Source organism: Lepisma saccharinum, chromosome 2 (genome assembly GCF_977018435.1).
Source record: "Lepisma saccharinum chromosome 2, izLepSacc3.1, whole genome shotgun sequence".
Classification (NCBI taxonomy): Eukaryota; Metazoa; Arthropoda; class Insecta; order Zygentoma; family Lepismatidae; genus Lepisma; species Lepisma saccharinum.
Genome location: NC_139230.1, coordinates 123,352,555 through 123,367,458, shown reverse-complemented (window position 1 = coordinate 123,367,458; position 14,904 = coordinate 123,352,555). Strand labels below are relative to the sequence as shown.

The window sequence follows — 14,904 nt, the reverse complement described above, 5'->3', positions numbered from 1 at the left end:
CGACAAAAATAGGGTTGGTACTAGAATTGAACATAATAAATCATTTTCTTGTAAAACAACGGCGTGGTTGGAGACAATGACAGGAGATTACATTTTCGTTCGTAAAACTACGCATATACACCTATGTATAAAAAAAAATCAATTGGCTTTTTTTTTCAAATTTCCAGACGTGACCCCCGGTTTTTTACAACAGATTCGTGATTAGGAGGCCAAAATTAGTTAGTATACCGAAAATTAACAAAATTGGAGACTTTCTCTATATTGTCAATTCGCTTCGTATTTCTCACCATATGTCACCATTCCGGGACTTTTGGACCACCCGGTACAAATTTTCTATTTATTTTAACTTTTTGATTTTCTATTGTTTTCTATTGTGACACCAAAAAGCAATCAATTTCTCCTTTTACTGTTACATTTCCCCCTCAACTCCATTGGAATATTCTAAGATCAATTACCTTATTTCTTTGTCTTAAATAACTTACTTTTCATCATTCGACAATTCACAGAAATTAAAATAAATTTGTTATAGTAAAGAGGCTGTGTTTTGTCTGTCCCACATGTGACACAAAACTGTCCACTTAGGGGTATAAATCTGGGAAAGTATTTTGCGGGTATTTATGTTTTATCAACAGTGTTAAGTTTTATATTTCATTACACAGAAACTATAGGAAAAATGTTGCTTAACTATCAGTAGAATAGTTACCTTAATATAAAAATGTAGTCCACTTGTCCCACCCGTGATAATGGAATGCCCCATATATAATTAGTATTCACGTTATTTGTAGATTTATGCATGGATGTGCTCTTTGTATGTACATGTACATAAATAAATGTAAGAACTTTAAATTTTATGTATATTCTTGCAGGAATGAACGTGTGAAATGGTTTAATGAGAAATATGCAATTGTTGTTGAGACAAATGAACAAACCAAAGGTGAAGCTGTGAGTAAGCCATCTGAATCTCCATCTGTAAAGAGGGCCATGAAGGAAGGAAACTTAAAGAAGGACATGAAGACAGATGATACAAAGAAATGCAGGAAGGGAGTTGATGTGATGAAAGACATGAAGGGAAATGATGTACATAAAGATGTAAATGAAAATTATGTAAAGACAGACATGAAGAAAGACAGTGTAAAAAAAGTCAGGAAGGAAGATGGTGTAAAAGTGAAAATAGAGAAATTGTCAAATGAAGAGCCTCAAAAGTTAGCAAAGTGTTCTTTGAAGAGAATGGGAGATAACATCAACAAAGACTCAGCACCAATAAAAAAGATTGTAGTGAATCAAAGTGGAACTCCAATTAAAAAGGAAGATGTAGCTCCAGTAAAGAAGAGAAGTGTGCATGTAATTTTAGGTGACTTTAGAGCTTTTTACTTTAGAACAAAAGACAGATTTGCTCTTGACTATCCCGAAGCATCAGAGGAGGAACTATTTAGATTTATGGAGAGTAATTGGTCTATGTTGAATGAACCATTAAAGCGACATTACCCCACCTGGAACAATTTTCCTGATCTTCCTTTTGAAATTCAAAATCCCAGTATAATACGCGAATTTCAGAAAATTGAGAGGAGAGCTAGGAAAAGAGAGAGAGAGGCTATTGCCAGACGTAATGCTGCTATGGCAAAAAAGACAGAGAAGAAAGTAGAAATTTTTCGTGTCTGTTTTGTATGTCAAACACACACAGGAGATGAATGCAGCTGCAACTTCAGACTTAAAAATGAAGTTTGTGATAAGTTCTACCATCTGGATTGCTTGAAGAATTTTCCACATGTACAGTCTAGTGGGAAGACAGTTACATGCCCCAGACATGTGTGCCATACATGCATATCAAGAGATGTAAAGATTAATTTCACACATTTGAACCTTGTGACCTGTGTCAAATGTCCAACTTCATATCACATAGGTAAGAAAAAAATATTTGCAGATAGAGCTTGCATCAACACTGCTTTCTTCCTTCCACTTTCATCATTGTGATTGCTTTGTAAGTTTCTTCCTTCAACAAAAGTGCATGAAGTTAATATTTATCACATCAAGTAATACAAAAATGTAAAAAAAAGGTAAAGTGCTCCCCTGTGCTTAGCACCAAGCCATGGAAAGCGTATAGGGGGTGTGGGGGGTAACGCAAAATGTAGATTTCAAATTCTAGATTAACTGCAACTTAAAGGATTTAATATGTCCAAGAAACCATTTTGTATATTTTTTTGCTGTATTGGAATTCCTTCAATCAAATTTAAAATAAGGTAAACGGTAAAGTTCCCCATGCATATAGCACCATGCCGAAAGGGAAGGCACACTGAGGGCCCACACACACTCTCGATCTCAGCTATTTTAGGGGTGATGTGATCAGCACCATTCTCTGGCAGCCTTTACCCCCCCCCCCCCCCAAGGGTTGCCACCAGGTACTCATTTATTCGAGGCTGAATGAGCCCCAGAGGGACAAGCCCGGAAAGAATCCGACTTTAGATCACTCACCCCGCGAATCAAACCTGGGTCTCCTGTGTGGCAGTCAAGACACCCTACTGACTAGACCACCATGGCTCAAAGATTAAAAATGGTAGAAGTTAATTTAGTTTATCCATTTTATGGGGCAAAGTCGGTAAATATGTGACAAAATGATGTTCGATAGCTGAAAATAGTAGTGACTACTTTCTAAAGGCATCATTAGGTGGCATCACAATCCAGCTTGATGATATTCAGTTAGCAGTCACATGCATGAGCAGCTCAGTTTAAAAATTGTGTCTGTGCTCAAGAACTCTATGTGGAGATGGTACAGGTGAGGAGAAGATTCGAGCTGAGAGGCAAGTAACAATAGCATAGCAACTGCAATAGGGCATTTTCAAGGTTGAGCCTACAGCATAATGAATGATCTTTTGAATTTCTGAAAATTGTGCGCATGGTGGCTGCAAACGTTTCGCGGATATGTTGATCATGTGGCTGAGTCAGCAGCCCAAAGACTTTTATGCAGCAGGTTTTTGGGAGACTGATAAAGGGATGGGATAAGTTTATCAATGTTGGTAGATATTATTTTGGAAATTGAAAGCAGTTTTCAAGTCTGTAACTCACTTAGTATTTCTTCATGAACGTTTGTGAGGACTTACCTATGTATAATTACTTATATTCAATGCTTGAAGTAGAAAATTTGGCTAAGGAGATGCTTAGGTTGAGCCTTGGGATTAGCTGGGGGGGGGGGGGGCTCCTATGGTTTAACATGGTGACAATGACACAGCTGGGGGATGCCTTGCAAAATTTTTTCTAGCCTGGGGTTTTCCATCCCCCTGCATCCTTCCTTGCTTTGAACACTGCTTATATTGGGAAATCAATTAGTTTCTACAGTACTTCCATCAGTAGATTTAGGGGTTTATTCTTCATTCAAAATGCTTATGGACATGAATATTTACATACAGAAATATTCTTCACTGGTAACATAATTCATGTTATGTATCCAATAATGAACAGTGCTTGAAGTGATTGGAACTGCATGCCCATTGACAACCCCCATCCCAGTTACATTTATGTAAATTCTTTCCCTTGTATTTCAAGTGCATCTTAACACAGTAGAAAATGTGGGAATTTGTTTCCAGATACAGTATATTGTCCAGGATGGGAATTCAGTTGCCCTTTACTTCTTAATTTTTTATTCCATTTCGTAAATTAGCCTTTGTGTTCTTAGCACTCTTAAGCAAGTTGCAAATGCTTCCATATTTCATATTTTTACTAACCTATATTTTCTTCCAGATGGGTATTGTGTTCCTGCTGGTACCGAAATTGTAGATCAAAAAGAAGGAGAGATTTTATGCATCAAACATTTTGAAACTAACCAAAAAAATCACATCAATGGTGATTGGTGTTTCGTTTGTGTAAAAGGTAAGATAATGCTTATCTCTATTTGTTGCACAAAGTATTAGTTAACTGTAATTTATCTGGTAATATTATTTCAGAATAACTATTTTATTTTAATGAGACTGATTAAGGAGGAAAGTTAAGAACAATTTCAAAATGATGTCCAAAACAAATTTCATATTTTTCTTCATTTTTTCTTTGTCATTTCTGGCCATATTCAGTTTCATTTTAATGTAACACAAGAAAAGAAAGCTGCAGTACACATGGTGTGCTTCTCCACTACTGCATGATGGCATGTGTTTCCTTCATTTTAGTGTCTATGAGTGTGCATGCTTTGTGTTTGATATGTACCATTTATTTTCTTTTATGACAGTTGTATTTTTTGTTTTGCAAGTCCAGTGATGGGAAGAACTTTTTTTTTTTGCATCTGTTAAGCACTGTTGAATTCTCTCATTGTTTGATCTGATAAATCTGCTGATGTAATGAGCTTTGCCCTCACACTGCATCATAGACACCTGGGTTGTCGAAGGAGGAGAGGAAGCATCTTTTGTGTTTGTTTAGTTTGTCAGCTATTTTGGCTGTTGGTTTGTGTGTTACTTGAATGTTTTAGGGGAGAAGGGCTGTGGAAAGACAATTGGATGTGATAGGATGGTACTGGAGCAAACCATTTATTCTTGTTGTTGGGAGTGGTTGTGGTTGTGTGGGCTGTCTGACCTGAATTTCTGCTTTACTACACCATATGGAAAGTTGGGGTTCTGTGTATCCATGCTTTAGAGATATTTTAGTAATGGTTGCTCTTTTGTCCCTTAGATATTCTTTCTCTGGAACAGTAGAAGAATGTTCTTTGGTAGAAGTTCAGTCACACAGTAGCCTTATATTGATTGCCTGCATCCAGTTTTCTGAATATAGTGGTTATGAATTCCTTAGATCCTGCTGCTGATGGTGAGGTCTAGGATGATTGATTTTGCCTGTTTTTTTGTATGAGATAGGATCGTCAACATATCTTCCATACCTGATGTATTGCATATTGCAGTTATGAAGCTAGGGGTATGTTTTTTTTTCTTCTGCCAGGTGCGTAACTATGTTAATTATGGGAGCTGATAGTGGATTTCCAATGACGAGCCTTCTGATTGTTGGTGGATATTCTTCTCGAAATGAAAATAATTTAATCTTAAGCAAATTTCGAGTTATTTGGTGGCCTTGGTTACTTCTATTGCAGTGACTTTGTTTATTGTTAGCCATCTTTTAACTGAAGTTAGGGCTAGTTTTTATGGGCATTGAATTGTACATGTCCACTATGTCAATGCTTGCAATTTTAGCTCTGTCTGTATTACAGCACCTTGAATACATAGTGTGGAGAACAGCACTGTTCTGGGCGCTCTGGCAGGTTCCACTCAGATATGATACCGCTAGAGGTGCTGGTGTCAGTCCCACTGCATGGTATTCCTCTGCTTATAATGGAAGTAAATGGAGTTTTCGCTGCAATGTCTGATTCTTTTACATGAAGCATTTCTATGAATGTGCAGGTTTGCGACAGACCTGGAAAACCTGGAAAACCGGGAAAAGTCAGGGAACTTGAGGTGTCAAAAAAAGTCAGGGAAATGTCAGGGAATTTCGTCTTCATTGACTTCGAACAGTCTTTTGAAGAAAATTGTTATAACTCGGGCACTAAGGGAGCAATCTACTTCGGATATTTTTTTATTTTGCATATAAAACATCATAACATGCAATTGTGTACAATTCAGAATGCCAAACCGAGGAAGGGGGTTTGTGGGGGGGGGGTGACTCCCGAATTTCAATGGAAAAAACAAAAATCTGGAGTTTGCTACATTCTTTTCAAAGAATTGACATTTCTCAAGAGAATGAAACATGTTTCATGTTCTTGGGTGCCATACAGGTTGAATAATAAGCCAAAATGTGAAACTGTTTTTTACGAAAAATAGGTAATATGCATTTTTGGAGGAAAATTGTTATAACTTGGGCACTATGGGAGCAATCTACTTCGGATAAGTTTTGTTTTGCAGATAAAACATCAGAGCATGCAACCAACCGTGTACAATTCAGAATGCCGAACCGAGGAAAGGGGGTTTGGGGGGAGCGACTACCGAATTTAAATGAAAAAAAAAACAACATAAATCTGGATTTTACCCCCTCTTCTCTTGCTATTTTGGGGAGAAGACGCAAACCTTAGTATTCTCTTCAAAGAATGGACGTTTCCAAAGAGATTGAGACATTTTTCATGTTCTTTGGTGCCATACAAGTTGAATAATATGCCAAAATCTGATTTTTTTTAAAAAAAAAATTACGAAAAATAGGTAATTTGCATGTTTGGAGGAAAATTGTTATAACTCGGGTACTATGGGAGAAATCTACTTCGGATAATTTTTTTTTTACAGCTAGAACATCATAGCATGCAACCGTGTACAATTCAGAACACCGAAACGAGAAATGGGGGTTTGGGGGCGCGACCACCGAATTTCAATGAAAAAAAAACAACATAAAAATCTGGAGTTTTCCTACTCTTCTCTCGCTATTTTGGGGAGAAGGCGCAAAACTTAGTATTCTCTTCAAAGAATGGACGTTTCCAAAGAAATTGAAACATGTTTCATGTTCCTGGGTGCCATACAAGTTGAATAATGAGCCAAAATGTGAAACTCTGTTCGGAAATGTGGCATGGATATGTTGCGGAGAGGGGGGAGGTTGGTCATCAATATCAATTTCCCAGGCTTGCTCCAGACCTGTGTCAAGAGTTTCCATCCAAACATAAGAGTATGAAGGTCCAAAAAGCACATTCATTTCGTAATCAGCACCATGATACCATATGGTATCATCGGGCGAGTACGACCTTACTCTGATGATACAATATTCTATCATCGGGGGAGTAAAGGTTAAGCCTCTAAATATTACGTGGAAAATGCATTGAATTATCATTTTTTCTTGTCCGTATGGGAGTAGTAAGGGGACTTGTCAACAGATGGAGGGGATAAGAGCAGGTGGCGCCGTTTGATAGTTGTCGGACGTCGTAGTAAGGCATTTTGTTGGGCAAACTGAAGGAACATGGAAACAAATATGTTCCATTGATACATACGATTTTTGTCGAATATTGCCACCCGACAAAGTATCTCACTACAACATGCGACAGAAATTGCATGGACTGCAACATCCAACAAAAATCGCATGCATAAACAAGAAGAGCTTTAGACTGAAAATATGCTGCTGGAATTTTGTTACTCTTCTGGCTCACTTCACCTTATTGAATGTAGCAGTGCTTACGAAGGTTTTCTTTCATCATCCTGACGCATTACTGGTTTCGCACAAGTTAACATACGTTTACAATGACATTCCAATATTCTTAGATATCAAGAAGAATCCAACCAAACGGGATATATATTGAATAATATCACGAAAAAGTGAAACATAAATCTGCATTGGTGAACGTTTTAAAAATTGGCAAGTGCATGCTCCCAACCGAAAATTTACTGCAACATTAGTATTGCAATGAAATTAACGCCACTCTCTGTCCTGTCTGTTTAATCTCGTGAGAGATGGTCTTAAATCTCTCACTGAGTGAAGTTAATGTCCAATATTATGAAATAAAATACTAATAATAAATATGTAAATATTTTAATATCATATTTACTCGAATCATTAATTCATAACAGCAAATCACTTCCTTCAGGAATTGACTTTTCTCTGCCAGCCCTACTAAATTTTCACTTTCCATCTACTGATTTATACGAGGGGTGGCCAGAAAATAATTTCCAATTTTTCGCAAACGCCAAAACTGTGAAAAACGATAATTTCTGCGAAATTATGTTTAGGAATGTGCAGTAATGTCTGGACACATTTTTCGCCCGTTCAAAATATCAAAATAATGTGAATTTGGCAAAAAATGCGAATTGTTGGCGTTTTTAGCGATTTTTTTAAAGAAATGTCCTAAAACAACAAAAAATTCCTTGAAATCTAACATCCTTGTCTTTTCTAGGCCATGTTTGTGTACATAGAACATGCAAGTTTTCCAACATTTTACTCAAGAGTAAACTATAGAGTTGTACGTACGTGGAATAATTCCGACAACCACATTAAATCATTCATTTCCCACGATTTTTTCAACTTCTATCAAAACCATTTGCATCACAGAGCAAAGTGGCAGGGTTCTAACAGGAGATCGAGTGCGTATCTACCGTCACACGTTAGCCACATCTTCAGTATTTGTCGCACGAGATATGTTTTGAATTACCAAGCTAAGTGCGCACTATTGGCGAGTAATAATGGAGTTCAGTTGTTAGGGCATCTGACTACTATGCGAGAGACCCAGGGTCGATCCCCTGCAGGAGAGAACCGGGATGTTTTCCAGCTATTCAAACTGCTCCGGCACCCACCCAGCATCATATCAAGCTAGTACCTTGAGAAAACTTTGAGGGATAAAGGTAGCCAGTAGTGTGGTGCTGATCACATCACCCGCACCTTCAGCTGTGATCAAGAAAGTGTGGGGCCCTAACTCCACACCAAAATTCCATTATCTAAAATCCTTACCTTAAAATTAATAAAGGGGTATGGAAAATAACTTTCCCAAAATAACTTTTAAGATATCAAACTCTCGCGAAGAGGCGTAAGCCATGTGACTTACAATTAAACAGTAGTTTAAAAACACCATGAAGGTATAATTTCAGATATTTGCCAGAAAATGCACTAAAATGAAAATGTGAATTTTGGGAAAAATAACACTGTATAGTAAAAAATAAAAAATAAGAAAATACACCAATTTGAAAAAAAAAATTAAAATATCAAGGTCCCTACCGATTAGGCATTAATAAAACAAGAATATCAGTTCTAACTTATTGCATTAGTAACAGTGAGTCCTAACCTAATTTTCGGCATAATCACCACCGTTGTTCTGGCATGTGTCGTAGCATGGCACTAAATTTTGTATGCCCATGGTATATGTGTCTGACAGCAAAGACTGGAACTATCTCTACCGCAGTGTAGCTGTCAAATCCTTGCCCTGCCAGAAACCTCTTCAGTTAAACAATGAGATGAAAGTCAGTACATGCAAGGCCAGGGCTGTACAGGGAGTGGTCTAAGATCTCTCACCTTAAGTGATGCAAAGGGCCCGTGTGTACTCAGCTGTATGGGGTTGTGCACATTCGATTGGCCTTCCATGAATTATCTGCACCATCATCTGACCGTAGTATCACTCACAACGTCCGGTCTGCACAACTCACACGATTGCTGGTGGCTCTGTGCCAAATTCTGTGTGTGCAATGTAGGCTACATCGCAGTCGGTGGGAGACTTTATGAGAGCTGCAATCTTTAACCTAGAACTGTCCTAAACCAGCTGCATTGCAACTGTTCCAGATTACAGCTACATGCCACTTCTTCCTCCGTGCATGTGTGTGTCGCTCTCCGGCCACGAGTGCTGCGTATATGCACCATTGGAGCTTTTTCTGGATGCCCCTCGTATATGAACTTTCAGAAGCTTTTATTATTAGTGTTTTCCTGTTTAAATGTGTTGGTTTAAGTAAATCAGGTACCTATACAATGCAATTCTATATATTCCTTGCGTTAAATTTCTAATACCTACATACCCTTTTCGTCAGTATTAATGGTATAACTGCATGTTGTCAGTTTCACAGCACTTCACTTGGATATACTGTACTGAAGCAGAAATCCCATCGATAATGTAAGGAAATATGACACTTTCTTTTGTTCGATTCAGTTGTTTCACTTATATGCAAGAGTTGTTTGCGTTACAGAGAAGAGAGAAGTAGCTTTATGCATCGAAAAATGAGTCCGCACTCATGGTTTTTGCAAGAAGAGGGTTCCAAACCTCAGTGGAAATATCAACATATAATACCGAGAATGTATAAGGAGACTGATAAATTACAAATTGTATTTCTTAATCATTCACTCTTCACTCTTATCTCATTTAGTCTTAACTTTAAAAATAATCAAGTATTTTATTTTAAACTTACTGCGTATGACAAAATTCCATAATCCTTCCTTAGCTTGTGAATTGTAATAATTTTCCAAATTCACTATTTTGCTGTTTGAATTCAAATCATAGAGAATAGAGAAATTAAGTCAATTTAATAGAAGATAATATTGGTACTTAGCAAAACCATGCATGGACCTGTATGAGTTTATTATTTCCATTTGCAAAAACATCGATGTAGTTTAGTTTGTAATTGTCAGGGATAAATGTAAATCTTGTCCTGGAAAACCTGGAAAAGTCAGGGAATTTCATTTCTGCTTGTTTGTAGCCACCCTGATGTGATAATTGCTATGATATTTGTTACAGTGGTTGCAAATATATTAACAAACATTCTCGACAAGTCAACCATGTCCTGTTATAATTATTTTCATTAATAATATAGGAAAAATATACACGTGGAATGCTCTTCGTAACTAAATTTTTGTGTATGAATTAGGTTCATCAACATTATAATAATAATAATAATAATAATATCACCATCATCATCATTTCTTTTAAAGATATACACACTGAAGCATTTGTATTTTTGATATTTACTGTCTCTTTTCTTTCACTTGAAACTAATTATGGTGATGATGATGATGATGATGATGATGATAATGATGATTGCTTGAAATGACAAGGAGAAACCCACAATACTTCCTTACTGCCATCCGCATGACTGTAAGGAAACTTTTAGACCAATGGGACAAGCGACATGGGATGTTCACACTGATGTGACTAGTGACACAGACACTTCCAGACTGTAAATAGCATTTATTGTGCATGAGGGTCCAAACATCAAATGTCACGTTCATATGTCGTATTCACGTGCTACTGGTTACTTTGGTCGTAAAGCTCCTTAAAGGAAGGGTGTCCAGACCGAAGCGACGTGTTACAGGGAGAGTTCCCAACTAAGTGACAAGCAACATGGTGCCTTTAGTCTATCAGCAAGCATTTGCTGCTAATTGTGCGAACATCAGATCTAGATGACACAGTAAAGCACACGTTACAACAACAGATCTAGCTGACACAATAAGCCACACATGGTGCTTTGTCGTTTTTGTGTCGCTCAAACTGGGCCAATTCCTCAATAGCTTGCATTGTGTTGCCGTGGTTTGTTGTTTACACATGCATGATACAATGACTGATTTGCTTTAGGGAGATTGCGCACCAAAGCGACAAGAGGCACGCAACACTTTTTGCTTGAGGATTTCACGAACCGAATGCTGGCCTGTGCTGCCCATCATGCTGCAACGATGTGAAATGTTGCTCTCTTGATTGGCTTGTTTCCAAGCAATGTGTTTCGTGTGTTGCTTTGGTATGAATGTTTCCATGGACCGAAGGACCCATGTCACTTTGGTGTGATATCGTTTCCTGCATGTAGCTTTGGTCTAAAATCTCCTTGAGGAAACAGTGTAGTCAGAGCTTGTGTCCCTATGGTTCGAAAGTCTGCATTGATTTCCGACTGCTTGCTTCCAAGCGACAATTGTGGTTTGTCACCTCGGTATGAAATATCTCTCAGGATGCTATTTTTATTCTAATACCATAGAGAAATAAGCTCTAGTATACAATCCAACACCTGACGTCCGGAATGACATTGCTATATTTCTTGTGTTACGCATACTATTTAATTATTTTATTTTAATTTTCTTTCCAAATTAATGCCATTTCATGACTGCAAATCACTCCACAAATATAACCATTTCCATCAATTCATGTACCGCCTTTCAAGACAAACAAATCTACACAATATATTCCAAAAAGTAACTATGCTACGTTACTTTCATAAGAAAATTAGCAGCGATATTTATCGCACTGCTGTCTATGTTGCCATCCATCTCAGGAACCAGTTTCTTGGGTCGTTTTCCACACTACATGTTCAAGGTACAGTGTACAGTGTAAATCTTATGTAAGGCCTCACTTTTGGCCTCACCTTTTACAACAAAAAACAACAAAAACCGATATTGAATTGGAAACACTGCAGCATCAATGCTGAAACTCTATGCAAGTTAAGGAAGAGCTGCACAGCTGTCAGTAGTGAACACCACACAGAAGACCAATGTTAACCATGAGTCATCAAGGAATTAGCACAGCGTTTATTTCTTTGGTCATTCGGCCTCAGAAGAAATATTTGTTGTCCATTTTGAGCTCTCAAGAATTCAGGTTCTGAGTTGGCGATTTACTTCCTTCATTAATCAAAATAGGTTGTTAATTTTTTTTCTCTCTCTCTTTTGTCATTAGCTCTAAAACAAATATAAAAAGAAAATGAGCAAAGAAGGTCATTTCTTTCAGCACATGACAGTCATGTGGTATTTTTGCTATTTTTATGACCATATTATATCCCTCTTGTTTAATTTCAACAATAAGGATGAATGTTGGAGTGACCAGAAAAAATTAACGAACACAATAAGCTCTTAAATATTACCCAAGCTTCGAAAATAGATGCCGGCCCCAGTGGGAGAGTGGTCACGCATTCGAATCCTGGCCTGTGCATGTATTTGTGAGTGTCCATTCACAGTGGCACAAGATGCAAAGTAAACTAAAGCAAATCAATCAATCGAACATAGGGTCTCCGGTTTCATAATTTTCGATCAGGAAGAAATATTGAAAAACGCAGGGACACAATGACCAATTGATTTATTTATTTTACTTCGCTTTTCTTCCACTTTTGAGTAATCACATAGATAAGGATGAAAGGTGTGTTAACCCATATATTCCCGAATTATTTTATGTTGACAATTTTTTCAAATTTATGTATTTTACTCTATTATGACTACTGATTATCAGGAAATCAAAACTAATGGAAAATCTTTTGTCTTCAGGCTAGGGGAGGGTGGGTCAAAAACAACACAATAGGAATACCGATGCTAACTGCATGGGTCGATCCAATGGGAAAATAGGGATAAAATTCGTAACAATATAGGCACTGGCGATTCATTCATGCAATCACTCACTCACTCACACTCTCTCTCTCTCTCATTCGCTCACTCACTCTCTCACACACACACACTCATTCATTCTTTCTCCAACTTTGATACCAATAAATAAAGAAAACACATATATTTGATGTCCAGTTTTTCACTTTGTTTTGCAGGTTTATGTTCTGTTGGCAGCATATCACAAGAAAATAAGACATATCAATAGTTACTTGATTATACACAAAATATAGCGTATTGTAATATCACACATCTTTTCTCACTTCATGAGTACATTACTTCTTGTGAAAATTTTTAGAACATTTATCGTAGAGAAATACATTGCACTGGCTGCAATTCCTATTGCTTTTGTTTTTGCATCTGGCACATCTTTACCTATATTCCTTCTCATTGATCATGTGATTTATTCTGAAGCACTTTATGCTAGATGGTGGCTCTCGGAATGTGCTTAGAGAGGAAAGCCTACTCGAAGAATCTCTTGTTATTCCATATCCTGCCAAAGTCACTGTAGCAACACTTCTTCTATACTGTAACACATCTCCATTGTAGCCTGCATGTTGAGCTAGGAACTAAGAATTTACAACAGCCGATTTACAACAATTTACCATCCAAGAAATCAATGGAATGTACAACATTTTACCTCTTATTGGGGTACATATAGTTCGTATATAGTATATAGAGTACTCCAAGTTGAGGTCTAATCGATCAACGCCACCTATGTTGGTATTTTTCAATCCAATAACATCATGCATTTTGATTTGTACTCTCCCTCCAGCAGCAAAGGTCTACTTGTCAGTTTGGGAGGCGAGGCAAATTATCAGTTGTCAGTATTACTTTCCACTCTTGCCTCAAGAGGACAAAGAAATATAGTATTTTCTCTATGTTGTGGTTCCGCTTCAAAGTGATCAAGTATATCAGCTAGCGTAGCAACAGAGGTCTGTCAGTAAAGAGAAACACATGTTCTTGTACAAGTGAGTAACATGATTTTTTCTTCATGATAAAAAATGACAAAAATGCCTATATGGTATATTTCAATTCGAATAAAATAATAATTCATAAATTTGGAAATTACAATAATAACCCATGGCGCAATAGTCCATTGAGGTCCTGGGCTAACCTACCGACTGAAGACTTCACTCCCCCTGATCCTACTCATTCACTCACCCGATGTGGGAAATCATCCAAACTGTTATGGGGTGACGTGTGGTCACCACGACGAACCCCCAGTCTTCATTGTAGGTTTGCATGAGCAGGTTACGCTTGTCATTTGTAGCTCTCCAATCTCCTCATGATTGTGGGTGGCCACTGGTCCCATACACAGTCCGAAATCTCTGGAGAAAAGTTGTTACACTCCCCCCAGGAGACTCGAACCAGAGCCCAAAGCATTACGCATTAGACTGCATGGTCTATTATGCATAAATTCATATAATGTATGAAGTATACATGCAAACCTTACAAGCCTAAAAAAATAGTAGAATATAGTGAAGTATTCTAGAAGACAAGACATAAAATGTGATTACTCCATTAGCAACGATATTCCCATTGGATCAAAAACGACCAACCTGATGAAAACACATCATTGTTCGAGATAATGAACACATGTCACAAAACTGTAATTTAAAACAACAACTAGCATTATTTAGGAATCATATTATAAAAAGAATTTGGTAAATTATGGGAAAATAAAACTGCACTTAATTTTCTTTTGACAATGGTATTATAGCTTTCCAGTGCCTGCGATGGCTCAGTCAGTAACGAGTCTGACTACCATGCTCAAGGTCCTGGATTCGATCCCTGGCCGGTTCAAATCCGGGAAGTTTTCTAACGTTGGAAGCAGCTGCGGCGCCCACCCAGCGTCGAATGACATGAGTACCTGGGGGAAACCCTGGGGGGTAAAGGTGGTCAGGGGCGTGATGCTGATCACATCACCCCCACTCACGACCGGATCAAGAAAGTGTGGGGCGTTACCCCCACACCTCCTATATGCCTTCATGTTGTGGTGCTAAACACAGGGGAGCACTTTACCTTATTATAGCTTTCCCCATGATCAGTGTGCTCCCAATTTCAACACCAACTGCATACATCATAATTTTGAAAAATCAGAATCCACTTTCAACAATTATGAAAATTATAGTATGCACTTTAATTCCAACT

At 37.7% G+C, this 14,904-nt stretch overlaps 1 protein-coding gene across 1 annotated transcript in view; it reads left to right on the top strand.

The window, feature by feature from the left end:
* Nucleotides 1–14,904, top strand: part of LOC145983623 (nuclear receptor binding SET domain protein-like) — a 282,177-nt gene that overhangs the window by 101,800 nt on the left and 165,473 nt on the right. The window contains exons 3-4 of the mRNA XM_083116686.1: nt 867–1,900; nt 3,733–3,861. Coding sequence (XP_082972812.1) covers nt 867–1,900; nt 3,733–3,861 — 1,163 coding nt within the window. The remainder of the gene's footprint in view (nt 1–866; nt 1,901–3,732; nt 3,862–14,904) is intronic.